General features: G+C 40.3%; 1 protein-coding gene across 3 annotated transcripts in view; it reads left to right on the forward strand.

Moving 5' to 3' along the window:
* Positions 1-23,900, forward strand: part of ACSL1 (acyl-CoA synthetase long-chain family member 1) — a 40,669-nt gene extending 16,769 nt beyond the window's left edge. For all 3 annotated transcript variants that reach the window (XM_014945612.1, XM_014945613.1, XM_014945614.1), the window contains exons 5-21: positions 958-1,059; positions 4,878-4,977; positions 5,143-5,321; positions 8,010-8,042; positions 8,217-8,268; positions 9,072-9,145; positions 10,178-10,255; positions 12,925-13,059; positions 14,688-14,822; positions 15,510-15,605; positions 16,313-16,385; positions 17,057-17,145; positions 20,405-20,521; positions 21,069-21,212; positions 21,759-21,860; positions 21,940-22,011; positions 22,215-23,900. In XM_014945612.1, coding sequence (XP_014801098.1) covers positions 958-1,059; positions 4,878-4,977; positions 5,143-5,321; positions 8,010-8,042; positions 8,217-8,268; positions 9,072-9,145; positions 10,178-10,255; positions 12,925-13,059; positions 14,688-14,822; positions 15,510-15,605; positions 16,313-16,385; positions 17,057-17,145; positions 20,405-20,521; positions 21,069-21,212; positions 21,759-21,860; positions 21,940-22,011; positions 22,215-22,355 — 1,722 coding nt within the window. In that variant the 3' untranslated portion in view covers positions 22,356-23,900. The remainder of the gene's footprint in view (positions 1-957; positions 1,060-4,877; positions 4,978-5,142; positions 5,322-8,009; positions 8,043-8,216; positions 8,269-9,071; positions 9,146-10,177; positions 10,256-12,924; positions 13,060-14,687; positions 14,823-15,509; positions 15,606-16,312; positions 16,386-17,056; positions 17,146-20,404; positions 20,522-21,068; positions 21,213-21,758; positions 21,861-21,939; positions 22,012-22,214) is intronic.
* The last annotated feature ends 1,606 nt before the right edge of the window (positions 23,901-25,506 follow it).

Here is a 25,506-nt window from a genome sequence, read left to right on the forward strand (position 1 = left end):
GAAGGGCTGCAGCTTTGAAGTAGTATTTGGGGACTGGGACTGCTGCTACATTAGGTGCTTGCTTGTGAGAGGCTCATTTTACATTGGGGAAAAGTCCTATCTACAGATGTTACTTCTGTTTCTTGACAACTTGTCTCCATAGTGCTGCCTGGTGGTTGTATAGGGTGTTAAGATATGCTTCTAACTAGTAGCATGCTCCTTCATGATTCCTAAAAATACCCTTATGCAAATCTTAAACAGCTGAGCACTTTTAGGTCGTTCCTGATTTAATCAGTTGTTGTCTTCAAATTTGCATAAAGCTTGCCTGTTGCATACTGTTAAGATCATTAAACACCTTTTGTATGTAGCAAACATCACTTTCCAAGGTCATTTTGCTGGGCATTTGTTAGGTGTGACCTCTCGTTAATAAAGCTTTCCTGTTTGAGTCATGTGACTAACATGGATTCAGGTCATGTGCTATATGGAAAGAATTCAGAAAATTGCCTTCCCAAGCTTTGTTTGCAGAACTAGATGGGCTTTTCCTCCTTAGGCACTGAATGAAGCAGAAGGGTTGCACATGTAGGGCTTGTGATTGAGCCGAAAACACAACGCTGAATCACTCCAGGGTCACTTCTGGGGTTTGATGCAGATAGAACAAACCAGCCTTTTCTGTGTATGTGAGCTTAACATTTAAACTTAATCAAGTTGGCCTTCAAAGTGTTAAGTGTCTTGTTTGCTGTATGTTGTCTATATGCAAGTGTAGTATCTACAATCAGTGTGGTACAATGGCACTGCAGTGTTTAGGTTATCAAAGTCACAGAGGACGTCCAAAATAGCCTAGAAAACTTCTGTCTGCTTCATACTGCTTATTTGCCTTCTTTTTCTAAGACTTAAGGTAAAATAATGTTGAGTGGTGTATACTGATGAGCTTGCTCTCAAGTTTTTTTTTGGTCTTCTCTCTTTTTTTTGCCCCTTCAGGTTTCAGACAGAGCTGAGTGCGTGGGCTCTGCGTTACTCCACCGAGGCTTCAAACCGTCGCAAATTCAATATATAGGAATCTTCGCACAAAACAGACCTGAGGTAATTTAATTGACAGGGTGTGCATTGGTGGTCGAGCTGTTACTGAAATGGCCTCCTTGTAATATCTGTTGCTTTTTGGCAGTCTCCTGAGCTTCCCAACTAAGAGCTGATTTGGCATTAAGGGGAGGGGAAGGCTAAAGGCTGACATTGTAAACCCCCAAGCCATAGACATGGCATCTTTAGCTAAGAAATGCAACTGATAATTGATTTGACTGTTAGTGTCTTATTTTGTTTAGTTTTCTTTAACTCATAGAGCTGAATGCAGAAGAAGTCAACTCATTCTCTTCTGGTCTTTCCAGATCATAGAGGAGGACTGTTTAATGGGAAGCTAATGCAGTACTTAGTGGATGTAATAACCATTTGCTTTCTCTTAAAAAATGGTGTTGGAGTACGAGGTAATTGACAGTGGTTTGAAATCATAAGGAGGTATTTAAACCCTGCAAAACCCAACAAAGCACTTAATGATTAAATATTTGGACAAATAGAAGATGGCTCAAGGTGATAGCTCTGTCTGTGCCAGAGGCCCTGGGCACAAAGATTCTGGGAAGGAGAACTGCTGATGAAGGCAAAAATTGAAAACGAATTGCAGTTTAATAAAGGGGCAGAAAGACTAAAAGTGAAATAATCAAAGAAGATCACATCACAGAGTAAAATGATGTTACAAACCTGAGGCAACCATAGGCATAGTTAGATTTATTAGCTGGTGTCTCCATTTTAACCCCGAAGTGGTTCTAGATTGCTGTTTTAAAAAATATTATGAAATAGTAAATATTTATTCTCTAGATTTGTTTATTAAATCTATTTAATAGGACTGAATTTCTCTAACCTATGTTTATGTGCTTAGTAGCTTGAGCTGGTTGAATCCAAGCCTGTATTAAGACATGGGGATGGGTTCTTAAGGTTTGTCAAGAATATACTGTCCCTCTTGATTAAACGCTCCCAGCAGGATGCCATTATCTGGAGCCATCCACAGTGTTGACAGAGCTAGAAGCTGTATCAGTGTCTCAGTCGTGCTGGATAACAGCTTACTGGTGGATCTCTTCTGATTTCAGTTTGTCACTGAGCCCTCCCTGATGTCATTAAAATGCAAGCTGTGTGACGAGTGACCTTGAACCCCTTCCTCCCCTCCCAACCCTACACCACAAAAAGAACTCTAACTCTAGCCTTGTACACATGAAGAAAAGCGTTTTTTCCAGACTCTGAAATCTACAGTAGTTTGCTGATTGGATTTTCCTGTTGGAATTCTGGTTCTAATCAGCTACAGTTTTATTTATGTAATAAAAACAGGCTGGGATGTCTCCAACTAGGAAAGCTGTTAAATGACATCATGTTACAGACTCTTCAGTTCAGTCTCCTGTGATCATAACATGGTTAACTGGAAGTAAAAGGATGAGGGGGAATGGTTTTAAACTGAAAGAGGAGATATTTAGGTTAGATATTGGGGAAGAAACTCTTTGCTGTGAGAGCCTGGCCCGGGTTGCCCAGGGAAGCTGTGGCTGCCCCATCCCTGGAGGGGTTCAAGGCCAGGCTGGATGGGGCTTGGAGCAACCTGGGCTGGTGGGAGGTGTCCCTGCCCAGGGCAGGGGGCTGGAACTCAATGATCTTTAAGGTCCCTTCCAACCCAAACCATTCTATAATTCTAAAAAAGGGAGCCAGATGTTAGTATTGTGGCAGTTTGAACTGTCTATAGACCTTTGGGTACAAAGTCTTTGACTGGGTTGATGGATATTCTGAAGGAGAGCAGGGTAGTGTGGTCTGCTTTGGTTCATAGAGACAAAATGCACTTGAGCTCCATTGCTCCTGCAGGCTTTTGAATTGGGCTTGGAATAAGCAGGAAAGGGTTGTTTAAATCAGCAGTTTTAAATCTGGGGTTTTCCCTGCTGAAAACCGCTGGATGGGTGTTGTGACATCCCCCATATAATCACTAATCCAGACAGAAGATTATTTGAAGGTTTTTTTGGTGTGAAATGATTCACATTTGTCAGTTCAGGGAACAACTGCTGGGGAAATCCCCTGATGGGGAAAATCCTAGCATATTGCTTAACTGCTTAGTAAAAATATAAACTGGGATTTGTAAAGCAAAAAAATCTTACTTTCTCTTTGAGTAGCTGGAAAACAGATGATCTTTTTTGCAAGCAAGGAAGTTATTTTGGATTGAGAAAACAGGACAGTGAAATATACAATGTCCCTTAATGTTGTTTTTTTCTGATCTTCTCAAACTTCCCCACTGTCTGTATTCAGCACTAGTTGCTTGCTTGGGCTTTGAGAGAGAACTCAAGTGTCAAGGTTGTCAAGGTTTGATTCTTATATGTAAATGCTCTTAACTTTAGAAGGTAAAATGGTAGAAAAATGTCTTGGTAGTTCAGAAAATAGAGTTTATGCTGGTTGGGATAGGTGTGCCTGCTTAGACTTACCAGTATGTCTAATGTCTGCATGAAAGTCTAGTACTAGTTTTATAAGTCTCTTTGGACAAGAGATGTACAATTTGCCTATTTTAAATGGTTTCAGAAAAAGTCTCTGTGTTTAAGGCTGTCTCAATCAGTAGAGAGCTGCCCATAATAAACAGTTCATAAAAACTGAGATTTAGCAACTCTGTTAACATTGCCCCTGTGTGAGATATTATGTGGAATAACCAGCTGAATGGTGTTTGAACTTGTCATCATACGGGGGTGAGGTAACTGGCTACTGTCCTGCAAAAACACTGGGAAGTGTGACAGCGTTTGGGGGGCGGGGAAGGGAAAGGAGCACCCTTGTTAATGCAATCCTTGTCAAATTGTAAGATCTGATAACTTTTAAAGATGCATGTTGTTTTGTTCCTGTAACTGACTAAATAAAGGTAGGGTGTCTGAGAATTTTTGTCATTCTTTTTTGATGGAAAAAAAATGAAATGTTCCAGTTCCACTGGCCTCTTCATGTGTCCTGAGGCTACCACTTCAGGAGTCACATGCTACCCTGTATTTTGGTGTAGCTTGTTGTTTACAAACTATACCTAATAGCTACTCTCTGGAAAAAGAATTGCCTGACTGTTTTACCTTGATGGTACTTTTACAGCAAGCCTGATTTCATCCAAAGCCCTGTCAGCTGGCATCACACGCAGGAAGGCAGCATGTTTGTTGAGTACTGCACTTGTTAGCAGGCAAATCCTTCTTAATGCAGCTTGTAGAGATGTAAATGATTTTTTTTGTAGAAGTCTTCATATTGGATTCTTTTAAAGAATGATGGTTAGTCTTGAAAAGCGCTGAAAAACTTTCTGGGGCTTTCCAAAGGATTTCTAGTTTAACTGTTTATGTTCCATATCTGGCCATCAAATGAGATATAGATAATGCAGAAGTAAGAATACTCTGTGTATATAAACTTAATGTGTGTCGAGACACAAGCGAGTCCTTTACTGATTCATATACCATGGTAATATAGAACACTGAAGGCTTTGGCTACCTCAATAACCTAAAACCAAGAAAAAAAAATTTGTACTCAAGTCCCTTTCTGTTAATAGGTAAACTAAAGAGACAGTTAATGTTAACTGGTTTTGCAAAAGTACATAAAATTACTCTTAGGGGCAGAGTTGAATTTAATTGGATTGGCATCTTTCCCATAGCTCCTTATTGTTTTTTTCCTTTCCTCTTTCCACAGGTAAAAATGTAGTAGGTCTTCAAAGTAAACAAATGATACGAAATGCCACTTTTTTTTTTAGCAAGACTTGTACAAAGCAAGACTCTGTCCTACTTGGATTCTGTGTTGGAATCCAAATATGAGTCTTTCTTGGAGGTCTGTTATGATAAGCAAACATGTAGTGACTCGCATCTCTTCTTTTTGTGCAGTGGGTGATCATTGAGCAGGGATGCTACGCCTTCTCCATGGTGGTGGTGCCACTCTATGACACACTGGGAACTGAGGCAATTACCTACATTGTGAACAAAGGTAGGACACTTCCAGTAGCTCAGTGACTGAATGTGTGATGGAAGAGCTGACTGAGGGCTTCTTCAGCCTTCTTCAGAAGAGTCTTCCATTACCACGTTCTGAAGTATGTATGGATCTAGTCTACACTCAACTTGTCATACTGATAACATTGTTCTCTTTCATCAGCTGACTTGTCGTTGGTTTTCTGTGACAAAGCTGACAAGGCCAAACTTCTGCTAACCAGTGTGGAAAAGGGGGAAACTCCAATACTCAACACCATTGTTATCATGGATTCTTTTGGCATGGATCTTGTGGAACGTGGCAAAAAGTGTGGGGTGGAAGTCTTCAGCATGAGAGAACTCGAGGTAAGTATGCTTAACCTACTGTACTGCTTTCCTCCCATTTACTTTGGGAGGAAGAGGACAGTGTCTGACGAACAGATGGTTAGGACTGAGCAAAATGTGGTAGATTAGTTTGAAAATACTTAACTATCTCTTGGATTGAAGTTTACACAAAAAATACTTAAAAAAAAAAAAACAACTAACAAAACAAAAAACCCTGAACCAGAAGGGAGACAACTTGCTACTAGTATTTTAAAAAACCTAACAAAACAAAAAACCCTGAGCCAGAAGGGAGACAACTTGCTACTAGTATTTCATAATGCTCAGAATGTAAAAGTTGTGTATACCAAGATGATGGATGAAAGCTGGCTAACATAGTCCAGAATGAACATCAGATCGGAGTGTTAAGGCTTGCCCATATGAAGCAGTAATGTGATAATTATATACTGTGACTAATGTTTCAGAAATACTTGTGTCAAAAAGAGCCAGTGTAGGTTTTGGTCTTGTGAAAAATGGCATCTTCCCCTTAACACTGAATCTACAAAACATTTTCTGGAGGAGGAGGAAAATGGCAGTAAACTGTTCCAGGGCAAGCCTATGGTAATGTAGGAGAACAAGACTTCCAGGTTTTGGAAGTAGAAGCCATTTTTCTTCACCACTTAATGTTCAAGTCTGGTTTTGCTTGTAGTTATTTTGTCTGCATACATCTCTTATGCAAGGCTATTTCATAACTTCACTGTTTGGAGAACTCTGTCCCAGGATCGAATTGGACAAAGTGCATCTTTACTGTGAGATTATGAAACCGGGTTGAGCCTGGCTCCAGCTGGAGTTGGTGAAGGCTTGGCTCACCAGGACTTGACTGCATATCTCCAAATAAAAGTGTGTTTGTCTTGTGCAAGTGTCAGTAACCAGTGTGAAATACTTCATTTCACTAAACTTGTTTTCACAGCAGGCTTAGCTCCTATGTTAACAGGGCCACCTTCTGGTAAAGACACAAAAATGCCAGTGTGTTGGTTAAAAGATAATTAACTGAATGGTTGCTAACCAGCCTCAGTGAGGCTGCCAGGCTGAAGTGGGGCTAGAAACATCATACAGAGTTGACTTACACAGTGCTGTAGCTCGCTGGCAAAAGGGTTGGGTTTAACCAGCCTCAGCGAGGCTGCCGGGTTGAAGTGGGGCTGGAAACATCATACAGAGTAACTTACACTGTGCTGTAGCTCGCTGGCAAAAGGGTTGGGTTAAACTTGGGAAAAGATGGGCCCAAGTGCAAGTTGGTATGCTAAAATTGGCTTCTTTCCTTGAATGAACTCTTTTTCTGGCAGAGGAAGATGCTTTCCACTGCATCTTCTAGTTACAGGAAAACAAAACCAGGGGGTGAATGCTTAAGCAGTGACTTCCAGTAGTACTTTGTTCTTTCTTAATGACAGCATGTGATGTTTGGATTACTGTGGTTACTTAGAGCTGTGAATAAATGGCTCTTTGGTAGGAAGAGATGTTGGAGTTCTGATCTAGGATATCAACAAGATATATACGTAGATAATTGTGTATTCACTAAATACCAGATCTTACTCAAAACTGGGCTGTAGGAGCATTGAGTTTCTGGTGGTATGAAGGTGCTTTTTGTTTTGAGCTGTGTTTTCATAGTGGCAAATTTTTGCATAATGACAGCGTTTCAAAAGGGCAAACTTACAGGTATAGGGATGTTAACAGTGTTTCCAGACAGTCCTTTGTTTTTCTTAAACCTCTTTGGGTAATCTAAAAGGTACATCATACTAAAGGCAGTGTAGGGCTAGGGAAAGGAATGTGTAGTTCTGTTGTTGTGCACTTGGAATGTAAAGGCAATGGTGGGGTTGATGTGCCTGCCCTCAATGGGTGCTTCCAAAGCTATACTTAACAAAAGGTCCATTTTGATTTGCCTAAGTCCTTAAGATATTATTATTCCTAGTCTTAAATAGGCATGACAATGTGATGTTTTGAAACTTTTCCTCTTGATCCTATGCATAAGTCCTTAAGATATTATTATTAATAGTCTTAAATAGGCATGACAATAAGTGATGTTTTGAAACTTTTCCTCTTGATCCTTATATCCTTGATGATACAAGGATCTTCTTGCTATCCATTCCCTTCTGCCTAAAGAAATACAACATAACTAATTGTCAGGCTTGAATGATCCAAAGGATGGAGAGGGGAGAAGAGGTTCTGGAGGAGACAATCTTGTGATCTCCACTCTTCAGTATGAGGAGTACAGACCACCCCAGGACCCTTCATGGGGAAACTCGGTCTTCCTTCTCACAAGCAGTGATGTTGGTGTGAGGTGCTTGCTGAGATGAATCCTGTGCCATCTACTCAATGGTTGTCAGTGGCACATGTCTCTTCTGCATGAGTGCAGGCTTGATTCCCTGCTGTGGATTGTCAGAACTGCATAACCTTGAGCCTCTCTAGTGAGAGACTTCTGGTTTCCTAGCTGGAAAAAACCTGTGAGTTTAGATTAGTTATCACTTCTGTATTTGTAGAACATGGTAGTTATTCTATATATCTTTAAAATGTCCTTTAAAGCCTTTGTTACTCTTCTTGGAAGTTAATATGCCTTAACAGTCAGTCTAAATAATGGAATGTTAGGGTGTTTGGTAACATTTGTCTGGTAAATCTAGAGCAAAAAAGTTAGATGCTAAGGTGTAAACTGTGTCTCTCCTCTTTCTGTCCTTTCTGCAGGATCTGGGAAGAGCACACAGGCAAAAACCTATGGTAAGTATGAAATTAAAGTGACAATCTGAAACTGGATAGTATTCTGTAGATCAAACTAGCAAATCTCCATACCTCCCATAGCTCAAAAGTAACACTAGTATTTCAATGTTTTGTCCAGAAATTTTTTTTTTTCTTGCTATCTTAACCATACTAATACTTTCTTAACTCTCATAGCCTCCAAAGCCAGAAGATCTAGCAGTCATCTGTTTCACCAGTGGAACGACAGGTACACCTCATTACATTATGCAGAATTTATTATCCCGTATGTGCAAAATTAATTCAGAAGCCCTCCTACTTTTTTTTTTTTCAAGACTCTCCCCTGCTGCTGCATCTTTTTGGCAAGTAGTAGCTGGGGAAGTTTTATGGTAAGGCTCCCTTTGATTTTTCCCATTGATCAATACAGCGTTGCAGTGTTGGGGGTGTGTGGAGGTGTTATGGTTTTGGGCTTGGAAATAAGTACTGAACCTATATTTCCATTATAATAAGGGCTCTGCATCAGGCTTTCAGTTCTTCCGTAGTCTTTTTGTACTGTATTAGTGAAATTTGCTCGTTAGCTCTAAGCAGCCTTCCTGTAAGATTAAAACAGGAGGACTGTCTAGATGTCACTCAGTTGATACTTCTAAGTTAATATCCAACTCTGGCAGGGAGAAGAAGGGAAAAGTACAACGACAAACTATGCATTTAAAGCAGATGTGAGAACAGAAATTAGTCTGGGTTTGATAACTGCATCTTCACGGAAGTGTTGAATATTGAATGAGAGGAGCTTGTCCAAGAAACATGACAATTTCTTAAGGATTTGTCCTCCTTATGAAATTTGAGGACTTGAACACAAACTTACTAAACTGTTACCAGCTGTACTTGACAGTGTGTTAACAAGTTCTCTGCCTTTAATTGATCTACAAAGTAAGATATTAATATTGAAGGAGGACTGATTGACTGAAATGCTGTTAGATTAGTTTTGCCACTGCTTGGTTATTCAAAGGATCTAAACAAATCTAACTGTTGCATGCTGATGTGCTTCTTCCTTAGGAAACCCCAAAGGAGCAATGATCACTCACCAAAACATAGTCAGCAATGCTTCAGCTTTTGTGAAAACTACAGAGGTAAATGGCAAAGGTTAACCTTGTGGATTTGCATGAAGGGGAAGGAAAACCAACACTGAAATCTCATTAACTTTGGTCTTAACTTTTAGTAAGATCCAAGTGAAAATGTAACTTGACAGCGCTCTGCCCGTGCTCGGTCAAAAGTCAATACTTATTGAATTGTTCTGTCAGGGTCAAGACCCTGACAGATTAACAATTTGGTCTGATCCAAGCAAAATCTTATAAAGATCCTGATGTGGGTATATATTATGTTCTGCCAGAGGCTTATTGGATTTGTCATCAGTGCAAGCTCTATATCAGAGGGTTGGTGTAGAGGCTAACCTTTTGCACTAAGGATGGGAGAAGCTATAATGTATTTTGATCCCCCAAAATACTTAAAGCACACGCATAAATGAGCAAGAAGCATGACCCTGTATTTTTACTTGATACAGTGTTAACTTTTAGTTTACAGTAGATGACTAAAGTTAATCTACAGACTAGCTAAGAAGATAGTTCTAAATTTTAACATATACAGATGTAATTAAAAATGCAATTGCAATTTTGTCAAGTATTCTGCATGTAGAATTGTTTTTAAATTATGCAGCTGGTCTCATAATTAGATCATGTAAGGTACTCTTGATATCAAGCTTATGGCAAATTGGATAAACTTTCTAATTTAAGATGAAAGTGTGTATTTTTTTTAAACCCTTAAGGCACAGTACTTTAACTCTTTCATTGCCTCTCCCTCCTGGTGTATATAATGGAACTTCTTGTGATTTCTCTCAGAATTTTTTCTATTCATCATCATTTGAGTGATAAGTTGTAATAAATTGGTCACTCTACTCAAATCTAAAAGATGACTATTTCTGCAGTGTGTGTTTATGCTAGAAGTCATGGCTGTAATATTTTTAATGAAAGCTGATGCAGCTTCATTACAAACAAAACTGAAGCAAAGGCCTTGCTTTAGAGTTTAGATTTCAGATTTCATTGTTGTGTTTAACTTAGAGCATCAATGAGAATAAAATTTAATTTTACGGACACTTCCACTTTCAGAAAACGTTTATGCCTTCCCCTGATGACGTTCTGATATCATTCCTGCCCTTGGCTCATATGTTTGAGAGAGTCGTTGAGGTAAGCACCCATTTGTTGTATCAACTATGGAGAAGCTCGTTCTTCTTACAGGGTGTGTGTCTCCTGAGTCCCAGTGATACACACTGTTCCTCTCTGAGTTACACATGTGTATGAAAGCTGGAGGTAGGGTTCAGGAAAACAATATCCCATAAACATCTAGTGAGTTCTAAACAATTGGCTTTCATGCTGAAATATAAGTTTTAACCCTACAGCTATATTTGCTAAGCAATTGGTTTACTGTAACATGGGACAATCCCTTAGCACAGATAAACTCCCTAGAAATTCCCTCTACAATAATCAGTGCATAACTAAAAATCCATTCCACTTTTCAGTCCTCAAACTTTAAAAAATTATTTTACTATGTGGCATCCTGTTTGCTTACACAACTAATTTTAAGTTGGTTAAACATACCATTACTTCTAAGAAACTTCAATAAAAGGGAGAGGTTTTGTTTCAGTGGAGTACTTGTGCAGGAAATGAAAGTGGCTGTTAATGCTATTTAATGACAAACTCTGAAGTTCTCTTGGCTAGCTTGTTTTACCATATAGTGAAACCTGGGGCTTCATTTTTGAAGATGAGGAGGCTCAGGTTGTCTTAATACTGGCAGTCTGAATAAGGACCTCTGAGCCCATAGTTAAGAGGTATGAATTATTGAAAGGATGCAATTTCCTCAAGCTGCTTATATAGAGGCACAGGTATTTAATTACCATAGTTATTGGAGCTGAATTAACACCTCTCCCTTATATGTATATGGAAGGTAGTCATGGCCCAGTTTATATAGGGAAATAAACAGCCTCTGTGCAAGTGTGAAAAGGCACATGGAGCCAGAAATCATCCTGTGATTTCAGTTGAGAAACCTGAGCTTTCTACCAAAAAAGCGTTTCTATATACACATAGATAGTAATGTATATATGCATACATGTCTGTGTATGGATGTTATGAAGATAGGGAATAAAGCTTAACTGAGCTGTACAGGTGCCTGCAGGCTTTCAGAACTCTTTTTCTCCTGGTAACCTGGGTACCAGTTATACTTCAGTGTGTCTTTTACTGATGTCTGTCTTGCATCTCAAGGTACAAGCTCTGTAGGTAAAAGTTCTGTTTTTTACCATGCAGTGGAAACAGGATGGGAACTTGTGTTCTAGAGGATAAAATCAGAAGAAAGTGTTTGGCTCTCAGTATTCCTCTGCTGTTTGAGGTCGTTACACAGTAGGTGTTTACCTGTGTATTTACATAAGGAGGTTACAATGCATACATGTCTGTGTATGGATGTTATGAAGATAGGGAATAAAGCTTAACTGAGCTGTACAGGTGCCTGTAGGCTTTTAGAGCTATTTTTCTCCTGGTAACTTGGATACCTGTTATACTTCAGTGTGTCTTTTACTGATGTCTGTCTTGCATCTCAAGGTACAAGCTCTGTAGGTAAAAGTTCTGTTCCTTACCATGCAGCGGGAACAGGATGGGAACTTGTGTTCTAGAGGATAAAATCAGAAGAAAGTGTTTGGCTCTCAGTATTCCTCTGCTGTTTGAGGTCGTTACACAGTAGGTGTTTACCTGTGTATTTACATAAGGAGGTTACACAAGGACATCTCTAGTAGAAAAGAGAAAAGATTTGTTACTGTTTGGGGTAGGCATGAACACAGGCTCTGTGAGAAGCAAGCAGCCTTTAGAGCCTGCCCCTCTTGTTAAGTCCGTGTTTGTGGATTTTTCTTCCATTTTTCTTTTGTTTTTTTTTGGCTTCCTAAGGAAGGTAGAGAGGCTCAGTGAACTTGACAGGACAAACATGTTCTCACCTATCAAAGGCAGTTCCTGCTGACTCCATCTGGCTGATGCATTGGCAGCTTTTTAGCAGGTGGTGGCAAAACACAGGTGAAGTGACACTTTAGTGTCTTGTGTGCAGAAAAGATGAGGATGGATGGCAGGAATGAAGGAAGAGGTGTTACGGAGGAAGGAGAAGAAAGAAAAACAAGTGGGTATAGAGAAACAAAAGAAGAGTAGGGATGTTGTTAAAAAGAATAAAAAAACTAAAAGAAAAGGGATATATAGGTCTACACTTAGACTCTAGCACAGAATATAGAGCAAAATAGGATTAAGCCTGCCTTCCTTGGTGTAGGTCTTAAGTGATGCAAAAATAATCAGCTGGTCCACTAGAATGTTCTGAGGAGCATCTTAGTCACCTAACAACTCTTCTTGCACCAGTTTTGTGAAATAGGAAGGAAAAGAGTGCAAAAGACTGAAAAGCAAGTAGCACACAGCAGAAATCCTTGCTGGACCACTACATAGCATATGCTGTTTTTTTTAGTATATAGCAGGGAACAAAGTTCCAGTACTTTTAAATAAGCCTGATAAGAACTTTCCTATTTAAAGCTTTTTTTTTTTTTCAGTCTCTTGTTACCTTTGAGTTGCTGGTATTGCCTTATTGGCCAACTGCCCTTTTTTGGATGGGGGGCTTTTGTGCTATATCTCGTTCTGACAAAGACCAGGCATGTCATGCTATTTGGTCTTTCCACTCCCATCCTATAGTCTGAGATTGCTGCAGAACTTGTCCAGAATCTGAGAAGATTTAAGGTGGATACTGCATGGTCTGCTCTGCATAGGATTGTTGTACAAATAGAGCTACAACACATTATACGTGCTGTCTTTTCAGGCTTTATTTTCCTTTTTCCTGACAGACTGTGGTTCTGTGCCACGGAGCTCGGATAGGATTCTTCCAAGGGGATATCAGGCTACTTATGGATGACCTAAAAACGTTGCAGCCAACTGTATTTCCTGTAGTACCCAGGTTATTGAACAGAATGTTTGACAAGGTAAGTCTACAGGCTGAGTCTGGATCTGTGCAGGGTTTTAACAGACTTTGTGAAGTCTGTGCTGGAACTGTTGTGCTCTGGGACGTTCAATCAGATGCTGGCGAATGGGTTTATCTTTCTAAAATAGAGCTGAAAGTGCAGAGAGTAGTACTGGTTGTATGAAAACATTTTCAGGCAGCAAATATTGGTGTTGAAAAGTCTGACCGGGGGACTGGGTTCTCTCTAGCTTGATTAATGACTTACTGCTTTGCTCTGAGCAAGTTACTTAAGTCCAGCCTACACCATGAACTTAGCTTAGCATCTGCACGCCACGCTTTTAGCATCTGACTCATGGAGTGGAATTTGCAAACCAAGGTCAGGTGTCTGCCTATGTTTGCATGGACGCATATAAGTTTCCTACGCAGCAGCCAGCGTTTTTCTAGCAGGGAGAATTAGAAACCAGCCAGTCAGGAGCACTGGGGAGAGGGTGTGTCAGCAACCCCGGTCTCTCCTGTGCTTGCCTGCCCAGGGTCATCTGAGAAGTAGATTCTTCCTTGAATTTAAGATTTTTAAGTCATCCTTTTGCCTGTGGGTGGGTGGCTGAATCTTAGGATACAGCCAGAGGAGTTAAAGGACAGAGCAGGAAGTCCTGTGACTGCTAAAGAAATGGCAGGGCTGTCTTAGCCAGGGCACTGCTCTAATTAGGAGACTAGAGGAACAGTGAGTAAAACAAGGTTCTGTTTGGCCCCAGGAACAAATCATAGAGCGGTTTGGGCTGGAAGGGACCTTAAAGACCATCCAGTTCCAACCCCCTGCCATGGGCAGAGATACCTCCCATTAGACCAGGTTGCTCAACTCTGATACATTTGGAGGGAAGGAATTAAAGCCCTGCCTGTGGTACTTAAATTTTACCACTTCATTCTGTACTAGAATTTGGGAAATGGAGCCAAAGCTTGGGACTCTCTTCTTTCCTGATGTCATCTTGCTTGTTGACTCCAGTGCCCTAAGGCTTTCACGTATGTGTCTGTGGCACTGGTTCAACATTGCCCAGCCTTGCAGTAACCAGCATGTGAAGTTAAGTGGGAAATTAGGGGGGGGCTAATGCTGAAAAGCTGCTGGGTCTGTCTCTTTCCAAGTGAGTATGTTAATTTGTGGTTGTCTGCTGTGACTGAGAACAACCAGAAGAAGCCTTTGAAAAGTAATCTAAAGAGCAAGTTTATATAGGCAAGACAAATCTCAGATATTTCTGAAGGGACCTGTATGTCCTCAGAAAACCTTGTGTTACTTTACATATTATGATGGTGTGCTCTCTAGGATATGTAAGGATTATACTTAATTCTGCTTTTGATCAAAGTGGAATAGAAAAGTAAAACATCAGCTTTCAATCATACTTTGAAGTGGAGAAACTATACATTGAAAAAGCATCACACAGTTGGATTGGGAAACAGGAATTAAAGTGCTAATTTTGGTGAAGATCTCTTTAACTGAGGTAAAAAGCCAAAATGCAAGTATTTCTTACCAGAATTAAGATGTTTACCAACAAAGGTTTAGTTTATTTCGTTTTCACTGTTAAGAGTCTCTGCATGCTTCTGTAAGAAAGGGAACAGTAGTCTGTGAAGCTTCTAATAACAGATCTTTTTTGTCAACAGATCTTTGGACAGGCAGATACTGCATTAAAGAGGTGGATGCTGGATTTTGCTTCCAAGAGGAAAGAAGCAGAACTCAGAAGTGGTATAGTTAGAAATAACAGTTTCTGGGATAAAGTCATCTTCCGTAAAATACAGGTATGTTTGAAAGCCTCTGAGTCCATGAGTCTTTGCATGGTGGATATTGCAGCTCATTTCCAACTCCATTTTTCAGTTCCCTTCGTTCTAATAATACTCTAACTGTATTAGGGGGGTTTCTGTAAAACGGCCTGGTGCTTGTCTCTTGCTGCTTTGAGAGCAAACACTGTCCTTCTGAAGGAGGAGGAATGCTGAATGTGACTTAGTGCCACCTGTAGCCCCTACTGTCTCCTGGCTGTTGGGTCACTAGTAAGCTATGCCTGTTATTAGCTGGCACTCGCTGGCTGTGGCCCTAACCTTGGTCGTACAATGTGCCCCTGGGGCGGCTTTTTATAGTGCTCAGGGTGTAGGAGAAGCTGAGAGAAGGCAGTTAAAAATAGTCCTTGCTGTAAGGCCATCACTTAAGCTCTTTTAGACTTCTGGCTGAGTGTGTGTTGCAGTGACACTATAGCACAGTCTTTGTAGATACTGTATGTTTGAGATTACGGCCTCTTTCAGACATTAATGATATTAAAAACGCTACGAAAACTAAAAATTGCTACAACTTGCAATAGAAGACTAAATTTTAATCTCTAATCTCTGTGGGTGGCACTGTAGGTGAACAGTGGCTGAGGGTGGGATGGAAAAAGACTCTGGAAACTTCTCTAAAATGCTTATGGTGTCCATAGTATCTTGTGTCTGTTGTAGGCAAGTTTGGGAGGAAAAGTGAGGCTCATGATCACAGGGGCAGCACCTGTATCTGCAAGTGTTCTGACCTTCCTGAGAACAGCTCTTGGCTGTCAGGTGAGTTTCCTGGCCCTAATCCTAAAACAGAGTTTTTTAGTACTCATTCTATCTTTGATGTTAAAGCATTTTTAGTAGTCTGAGACTGGGTAATTCTTTCTGGCATTCTTCTTGGAGACGACACACATGCATATTCCTTTCTAGAGTTTCTCTGTCCTCTGGGATTTCCGAATTCATCCCAAAGTCTTTATTATAACTGAAGTAACCAGCTGAACTATCTTAAGGGAAAGACTTTTTTATGTGGGCTGCTATAAGCAATAATTAATGTTCTTGGATTAAGTTCCTGGGACTTGTGTTCCTTACAGAAGTATTCAGAACTGCTGTAGAGAATCCAATCAACATGACAATTATTGTAGTGTTGTTGCTTTGAAGATGGGACTGGGGAGAATCAGATTGTACATGGGGGAATGGTTTTAAATTGGAAGAGGGGAGATTTAGATGAGATATTAGGAAGAAATTCTTTGGTAGTGAGACCCTGGCCCAGGTTGCCCAGAGAAGCTGTGGCTGCCCCATCCCTGGAGGGGTTCAAGGCCAGGCTGGATGGGGCTTGGAGCAAACTGGTCTGGTGGGAGGTGTCCCTGGTTGGAACTGGGTGATCTTTAAGGTCCCTTCCAACCCAAACCATTCTGTGATTAATTTCAGCTTAATGAAGAAACTGTATGTTGAAAAGTAAGAATTTTAAATAGTCTTCTGGTTTCACATCCTAGTTCTATGAAGGCTATGGACAGACAGAATGCACAGCTGGATGCTCACTGTCACTGCCTGGTGACTGGACAGCAGGTATGGTGTTTAGGGGTCTGCCTGTCAAATTTTGGGATGCTCTAGAGGTCCCTGATCCCATTATTTAGTCTTCAGCGCACCTGTTTTCCTTCAAGTGAAGTAAAAAAGTTTTGAAGGGATCCCTTGAAGTTTCTACCCCTAAATAACTTAGGAAGGTTCAGTAATCCAAACTTGTAATAGGCTTTGTCCTTGGAAGTTGAAGTGGATTTAGGAGAGGGGAAGTCATAGTATCAACCACTTTTGCAGAACAAGAATCTGCTCTGTATAAACACACTGTTGGAAATTTAAATGGTATTTTTTGGTGTTGGAACAAACAGGCTGCATTTCTGTCAGCTGTTACATCTCTAGCTCCCTAACTGAAATAACACTGATAATTAAAACTATAGTGGGACTTTTGCTACTTAAATATGTCCCGAGAGTGAGGATCCTGATTATAGGAAAAAGCAAGACTGAGTACATGGTTCAGCTTGAAACATTCTAGGGATATCTGAGAATGCAATGTTTCAGTCCCAGTAAACTTAAGCTATTGCTGTACTGGTATTGGTGTAGTACACTATCAGAAATCAGTTTTCCACCTTTTTTTTTTTAACTTTTGCATGTAACCAGCTTATTGTTCTAAGAACCTGACTAAAAAGCCGTTCAGGCTATTGAAGTGTTACTGTCCCTAATAGGTCATGTTGGAGCACCCATGCCATGCAGTATCATCAAGCTTGTTGATGTACAAGAAATGAATTACTTGGCTGCCAAAGGAGAGGGTGAGGTAAGTAATTTCAAAAGCTCAATAAAAGCCTCTTATGGAATCTTGGAAAACATTTTTTTTTGTTCCAGAAATAGCAAGTAACTGAATTTTGTAAAAGAGGTAAATGTGGCCTGCTACCTAAAATCAGATGTCTGCTTTGCCTGTGTGCAATGTCAGCTAATGATTCACAGATGCAAAACAGAAAATAGTGTATTGGAGGGGAGAAAAAGCAGCTTATTGTGGGATAACATACTATGTATTTATGGTTGTATGACCAGTGTTCCATGTTCTGGCTGTGGGAAAGCAGAGAAGCTTGCTATTTCTGTGTACATATATATCTCTATATATCTATCCTGCCTGTATCCTTCAATAAAGTGCTTGCAGAGGGCTTTCCTCCATGCCCTGCCAAGTGCTGAAGAAGAGCTGATGAGTGTAGCTTGTTACCCACCTTGTGATGTGTGAGATGAGGTAATTTAAAGTGGCTGGGACACCATTAAGAGAAATGGAGATAAAATGCCATGAAGGCTGCTAATGATTTGTGACAACTGCCTTCATGTTCTTCTCAACTTTTTTTCTGCAGTCTGCAAAAATTGTGTGTTTTACAAATTACACTTTGAGGACTCAGCTTTGTCTGTAATGCCATGTGCTGTCTTTTTCAATATATTTTACTTAAAAAAATATATATAAAGCTTGAACTTTGTCTGTAGACTCTTAAACGGATGTTGATGTAGTGATTTATTTCCCTCCCTCTCCCCCCTCCAAACCCTGAAAGCAAATTAACTGGTGTCTTCCATATGCTTTCAAGCAGTTGGTGGGTAAGAAATGGGTAAATAAAAAGCAGCTTAAGCCAGTAGCTAATTTGACTGCAAAGAATATATAATCTTGATTTGTTTTGGTTGTAATTTGTATGAGACTAAAGATAAATCATTGGGCTTTAATTCCCAGAAATTTAGTTGTGGTTGGTGGTGGGAAACTATTTGCAAGTAGGAAGCAATGGTAAGATTCTTTCCTGTCTTGCATATGACCCCATGTTTAGTCTTCATCAGCAGTTTTTGCTTCAATTTAAATATGCTTTTAAAGCTCAGTCTGCTAGAGAAACTAAGTATAAATTGTCATAATGAGAAACAGTTAAGTAGCTATAAAAAAACACTTCTAAAAATGTTTGGCTTGCACTTACTGTGAAAGTTTGCTACATTAGGAGTTTCTTTGGACTTGAAAAAATGCAGTAGCCCCTTAATGTATCAGGTACCATCTTTAATCTTTCACCCCTATTCAACTATTCTGAATTTAACAAATAAGTGTTGTAACTTGTTTCACAGAACTGAAGCCCATAGCTATAAAATTGGCTGTCATTATCCTTTGCCTAAAATAGATCTTCTTCCTCGTTGTCCTGCTCTTCAGCTGGATTTAACACTCCCAGTCCTCCTTTCTGAGAGTCAGCTTTCAATATTCTCTGTTCTGTCAGTCTTGTTTTTCACTCCTGCTAGTTCTCCATGTTCAAGAAGGATAAACTTGTGAATAGAATTATATATGCTGATATGCAGCTAAAGTCTTAGTGCCAGTTAGCAGGATACATGTAAATAAATGGTTTGCTGCCTCTACTGGAGGAGAGTTGTCACCTACTGCCACCCTGTGACTGTAGGAGCCATGAGAAGTGAAATGTTTGGTTAGTCAGCCTTTGACTTGACTGGGACGTATAGAGTTCTTCTCTACTCATATCCTTCCCAATAAGCTGTGTTTTAGAGCAGAAATGACTTGGTTCTTAAAACCTGAGCTTGGTTTGCTGATGAGTTTGGAACTGTTTCTGTGAGGGCATCAGAACCCTCACTGGTACTCTCGTCTCCTTGCTGTTGACACATCTCCTGTTCACTGTGGTGTGGCTCACAGCATTCCTATATCCTGTGCTGAGGTTAGCACTGGGAATACTTGGGATGAGTTTTTCAGGAATTGGTCTGAACTACGTTAGTGATTTCTTCTAGTCTGAGAATTGGTATTAGTGCCTGAAGATTTCTTAGCCAGTTCCTTGCCCATTTTACAATTGTACTAATCCCCTGGACTAATAGTTGGCCTGGTATTTTATCAGCCCAATGTGGTCTTAACTTAAAGCTGGATTCTCTATCTCATTCCTGTAGATCTTTTTTTATAGTCCTGATAATATTTACCAGGCTCTTCTTACTGTCTTCTGTCACCCACACATGCAGAGGCACTCCCAAGCTGGTGTGATGGTTGGATCTTTGTTGCTTCTGGGGACTCTTGTGTGGAGCTTTCAGGGTTTTTTGGACTCCTGATTCCCCCACAGTTGTATGCAGTGGGAATCTCGAGTTTTGCCTCTTGTTTATCTTGCTTATCTGTCTGTCCTCACTTCTTAAAAGATATTTTATTGTCCTGCTGATCCTTAAATAACAAGAGTCCTGTCCCATGTGCCCCTTCTACCCACCAAAGAAAACTTACACACCCTTGGGTGTTATCTGGAGAAGGAAATACTTAAATTTGGGATCATCTCTGAATACTTCAGGCTCTCTTTGCTCCTTGTTCCTCACTCATTGCTTTACTTCTATATTCTCTTTCTACAGATCTTTTTTAATATAGCTTGTAAGGTTTGCCCTGATTCTCTGGCAATCTCTTCACCTATAAACCTTTGAGCTTGTTGGTGCTTTTCTTATATCTTGTGACCTTTGTTTTTTGATCCTAATAATGCCAATACATCCAGTTATATCCAGAGAAGTTCTTAGTTTTTCTACTTGGTATACAAATCCAGACAACCTTCAATTTAAAGAAATTGCAGGTTTCATTTATAGAGAAGCCTGGAGCGCTCTAAGCCCTGAGGTATTAACTGTTTACTTTTAGACCACAAACATGTGATTGTGTGATATGCAGCTTTTTTTTGTCACTAGTTTTAGTGTGATGCACCTGCTGTGTACTGAAGCTGAAACAGACATGTTGCCAGGCTGAGGGGTAACATTTCTGGATCCAGCAGAATTTCTTCAAATAAATAAAAATAAATTTCCTCTGATAAATTCATATTATTCAAATACCGGGTAGGAACACTGCTGCTAGGCTGGAAGACAATAGATGCTTCCAATTACTACTTATTATTATATTTACACTGATAGAAAATGTTAGGTCTCAAAAACCATGAATAGAGATTTTTGTACTAATGCGTAAACTTCGTCTTGCCTTTTTAGTGGGGGTTATTGAGAACCACTGGAGAAACCCGTTGCAAAGAGTGTGTGTGCTACGATGAAGGGAAGTTAACAAACTAACAAGTGGCTGTTTGCAGGTGTGTGTGAAAGGGCCAAACGTATTCCGTGGCTATTTGAAAGATCCAGAAAAAACAGCAGAAGCTCTGGACAAAGATGGCTGGCTCCACACAGGAGATATTGGGAAATGGCTACCAGTAAGTTAACCTATAGAGCTGAAATGTACTTCTGTAGTCATTAGCAGGAATTTAATAAATAAAGTATTGAAAATATTTGGTATTAAACACAAAGAATTAGGTGAAAGACAAATAATTTTAGGAGGAGGGTAATTACTGTCATAGATAAATCTGTGTGCTAGAAAGGTATTGGCAGTGCCAATCCTGAAGCTTTCCCTACTTTAGGTTAGATGGGTGCAGAGCCTGTTTTCTTCTGACATGACTTTGGCAGTGCTCTGGCACTATTTTACTGTACAACCTCATCTACCTTAAAGAAACTGTCTTGGATCATTCCCAGCACTTAAGTTTGTATTAAACCAGAATTCAGGCAATAGCACTTTTGGTCTGTTGTTGAATGCTTAACAAAGGTTGCACAGTAATACTTGAAGCTGAAACACACAGAAACAAGCTCTTGTTTGCATGTTTTAATTCTGGTTCATTATGTGATCCAGCATGGCACGCTAATGCTGCGTAGATTGGTTTTTCACTTGAAGTGCCTCTTCTGAGTGGAAGTTATTTCTGTCAACAGAATGGTACATTGAAGATCATTGACCGGAAAAAACACATATTTAAACTAGCCCAGGGAGAGTACATAGCACCAGAGAAAATAGAAAACGTGTATCTGAGAAGTGAAGCGCTTGCTCAAGTGTTTGTCCACGGAGAGAGCTTGCAGGTAAGCATTTTTTTCTTCAGGTCATTTAATGCAAGAGGAGATGGCAGAAAAGAGTTTTCTTTTCCTCCCTCCCCCCAACCCCAACTTTGAGACTGAAATCTTAAAATTTTTTAACATTACAGATTTTGGATCTGAATGCACTTTCAACTCCAGCAGTTACAGAGCATGTTTTTGGATTTAATTCCAGACCATGTAGTACAGCTGGAATAATTTAACTGAGTATTAATGACTGGACATAAATTGCTAACAGTGTGCAGGGAAAATAATAAGTAAAAAACCCAACCCTAATAAAACCTCCACAAACCCAAGTAGTCCAGGTTTTTGCGAGTGTAAATTGAAATGTGGGTCTTAAGAGAACTAGTCTTGTGAAGTGCAAGCTTCTGAACTGTACTCTTCATCCAAGTAGCAGCAAGATGCTGACTTAACAGCAGGATGAGACCTGCTGTCCAAACCACAATCCTGATGAGCAAGAAATGTGTAGGAACAACAGTGTTGATTTTCAAAAGAAAGGAAAATAAAAAAGCTTGACAAAAATTCCTTTTTTAGGCCTTCTTAGTAGCTATTGTGGTACCCGATCCTGAGACTTTGCGCAACTGGGCCAAGAAAAAGGGATTTGAAGGCTCGTATGAAGAGCTCTGCAGAAACAAGGTGAGTCCTGGCTGAGGAAGCTGTTTAGCTGTTCTGCACCAGCTGTTTCAAGCCGTACAACGTATTCCTGTATCCGCAGGACCTCAAAAAACACATTCTGGAAGACATGCTGAGGATCGGGAAGGAATCGGGTTTGAAGTCATTTGAACAGGTAAGATGCCAATGAGAACTGAATACCTCATTCTTCAAACTGCTCAATCCCAATATAATATGACTCTGCGGAAAGAGATTTTCATGTGCAGCTGGAAGATCTTTTAAAGTGGTGGGCTTTGTTAGGATGTCGGGGCAATCTTTTTAATGGCCGTGTCTATTCCGAGGAGTGCAGCTTGGCTATTGATATGTTTCTTTTTCCAGGTTAAAGACATCTTCATGCACACGGAAATGTTTTCTATTGAAAACGGGCTGCTGACACCCACGCTGAAGGCGAAGAGACCAGAGCTGCGCAAATATTTCCAGTCGCAGATAGATGAACTCTATGCTAATGCCAAAATGTAACTGCTGAGCGGAACGGCGAGGGAAAGCGGCGCGCGTCTGATGTCTACTGTTGGCCTTCATATCTGTAATTTTGACTACAGCAAACCTAGGGAAGGAAACTGTGCAATCATTAACTTGTACAAAAATGGGTACTTGCCATAGGAACACGGAAGAGATGGACACACTGCCTTACTGTCGAGTTGTGTTGCATACTGTTTTTATGGTGACCTACAATTTCCAAAAAGAGCCTTAACTATAAATGGTAACTATATATGTAAGTTATTTAAGACTTCCTTGGCCAAAAAAAATGGGACTCTCCTTCACCAAGGAGCTAAGGTTTTCTTATTGCCAGCATGTTTGCTGTCTGCGGTGTCTCTTGCAGTTGTCAATTCCACTAAGGATTTGGCGGGTTTGAAAATGCCTCTATCTTGCATCCTCAGAAGGATTACTTAATAAAAAAAAACAAACCAACATCCAAACCCCAGACAAACACCAACCACCAAAAAAAAAAACCCACCTCTACAGTTGTACAGCTGGTATCACACCTTGCATTAGTCCTAATATTAACTGGGGCAAAGATTTTGAGTGGTTTTTCTCCCTCTTATATCTGTAGCCAGTTCTGAGATCTGCTTTCCATAAGGGTAGAAGTCAGAACTCCACCTGGATGAGACTGCTGAGTACCAGTTCCTCACTGGTTCCACGCTGAAAGTGCGGGTAATTCAGCTGGGGAGGCCTTGGCTACCTTAACACCCCCCCAGGGTAATGCCAGCCCTGTAAACCAACAGATCCCAACTCTGGCAAAAACAAACAACACTACAGACTGAAAACCAAAACCATTCAGGAGGCTGGGCTGTGCTAACAGTCAGGTAAACACCCCACCTGTCCTACCCACTCGCTTCCCTGTATTTAAAATGCATTTTTTTAATTTAAAAATGTGCCAGGTCCTCTGTAAGCAGAAGAGCTTCTGACATAACCTCTCGGTTTTCTGTGCTTTACGTATGAGCCACTGAGTATTTCTTCACCGAATAGCAAACTAGGTCAGGTAGAATGGTTATTTTGTTTTTTGCCTGATGCTTTGCAGCAATTGGGAAGTATTTAAATATCCCAACGGAACTGTGCGTTGGCACAGGATAGGTATTTGTTCAGGGATTAAAAACCTAATTCCCAGATAAATTACAAAAATAACTAGTTACCTTTTTTGTTTGAGAAATCAGCAGAAATAAGCCTTATTACAGCATAAGTCTTTTGCTATCCTTAACAGAGTTGGTTTTGCATTAGCATTCATTGCTGGTTTTTTTTTTTTTTGAAAACATGGATATATGTAAAATACAAGCACAACAAGGTTTGCACTAAGATTTGTGTGTGATTGTAATGCACTACTCTGTAGCATAATTTCATACCTGTGTGCAATTAAAGGTACACAAATCCGAGTCAACTGTTAGAGCGGTAGTTTGTTACATTGGAATTCAAATGTTTGCTTAGTGTTGGCTATTTCTATGTTTTATAAAACCAAAACAATTTTCAAAACCAATGAAGGAAACCAAAATAAATATTTCTGCATTTCAAGTGTGTGAAGTGTGTTTTATCAAGGAAGGATGCTGCTGAGGTGTAACTTGGTAACTCCCACAAGCTGTGAAACTACGCTGCTCCGAATATTCTAAATGGAGCAGAAATGCTGGTTCGTGAAACTTTACTTCTGGAAGATGACTTTCTGCTTCAGTCTGGTATTTATGGGTAGGTTTTTGGCCATTATTTTTAAGAAAGGGATGGTGGTGTATGTAACTTGCTCTATGTCTTCAGTAATGGTTTCTTACCATCATCATAAATGGCTTTTAAGTGAAATCTAGAATTTTGTTAACTCTTGTGCTGCTTTTGGGGATGGTGGTGGTTGTTGTTCCTGTGGTGTTGTCCCTCTTCCCCTTCCCCCTTTATACCACGCATCTGGCTCTAATCAGTGGTGGTGTATGAAAATTTCATGGGTAGATTTATCAGACCGTAGCACATGAAGCATCACCATCAAGACAGTGTTTAGAGCCATCTTGATGTTACTGTGAAATAAGCACAATTTGCTCCTAGTTGCAGTAGGCTTTTTTTCCCCTTTTGAGTAATTTTCTGTATTCCTTTATCCCTGGTGAAGTAACTCTTAACCAAATTTTTTGTTGTTTATTTAATACATGTTCAAATGTGTGTATGCTACTTGGAAAGAGTGAAGTCTCACCATCTTTCTCCTAATGGAGACAGATGAGAGCTGGCTTTAATGTTTATGTTCTTTGCTCATCTGGTCAAAGCAAGCTTTCTGCAAGAGCCACTTCTCATTGCAGAAATTAAGCTGTGCTGTATGTTGTCTGTACACCACGTAGTCTGAGGGCCATGGAGGTGGTCCAAGGGCTGGAGCTCCTCCGCTGTGAGGACAGGGTGAGAGAGTTGGGGGTGTTCAGCCTGGAGAAGAGAAGGCTCCAGGGAGACCTTAGAGCCCCTTCCAGTCCCTAAAGGGGCTCTGGGAGAGACTCTGGATCAGGGAGGGGAGCCATAAGAGAAGGGGGAATGGCTTAAAACTGAAATAGGGGAGATTTAGATGAGATCTCCGGAAAGAATTCTTTGCTGTGAAGGTTGTGAGAGCCTGGCCCAGGTTGCCCAGAGAAGCTGTGGCTGCCCCATCCCTGGAGGGGTTCAAGGCCAGGCTGGATGGGGCTTGGAGCAACCTGGTCTGGTGGGAGAGCCAAACCATTCTGTGACTCTGTGTTACTGCTTGGTACCATCAGCTTGTGGACTGTTAAACTAGAATTGTAAGGAGACCATTCCACCTGATACTCCTGAAGTGATATTTCACCCTGTTTTAGCTTATTTGCTTGGAAAAAAACAGGGTTGGGGACAACAGATCCCTGGAGGAACACTCTTATGGATGGAAAGATGTGACATGACAGGGGCCCCTCCAATAAGGCTTTGTTGACAAATTGCTAAGCCTCCCATTAGTAATTAAATTGCTGACTAACTAAATGCCAGAGACCTAGAATTACATCTTTTTTTTTTATTGGTACGCTCTTACAGCCAGCAACCTTTTTGCATGTTTCAAATCAATTTCTTTTCTGAACTGCTGCAAGTCTTCTTCTTTTTTTTTTTTTATCTTAGAGCTCAGGTTATCTTAGTAGAGGTGATCTTGTTTGCTTGTGTT

This window comes from Calidris pugnax, unplaced genomic scaffold, assembly GCF_001431845.1.
Source record: "Calidris pugnax isolate Ruff unplaced genomic scaffold, ASM143184v1 scaffold58, whole genome shotgun sequence".
Classification (NCBI taxonomy): domain Eukaryota; kingdom Metazoa; phylum Chordata; class Aves; order Charadriiformes; family Scolopacidae; genus Calidris; species Calidris pugnax.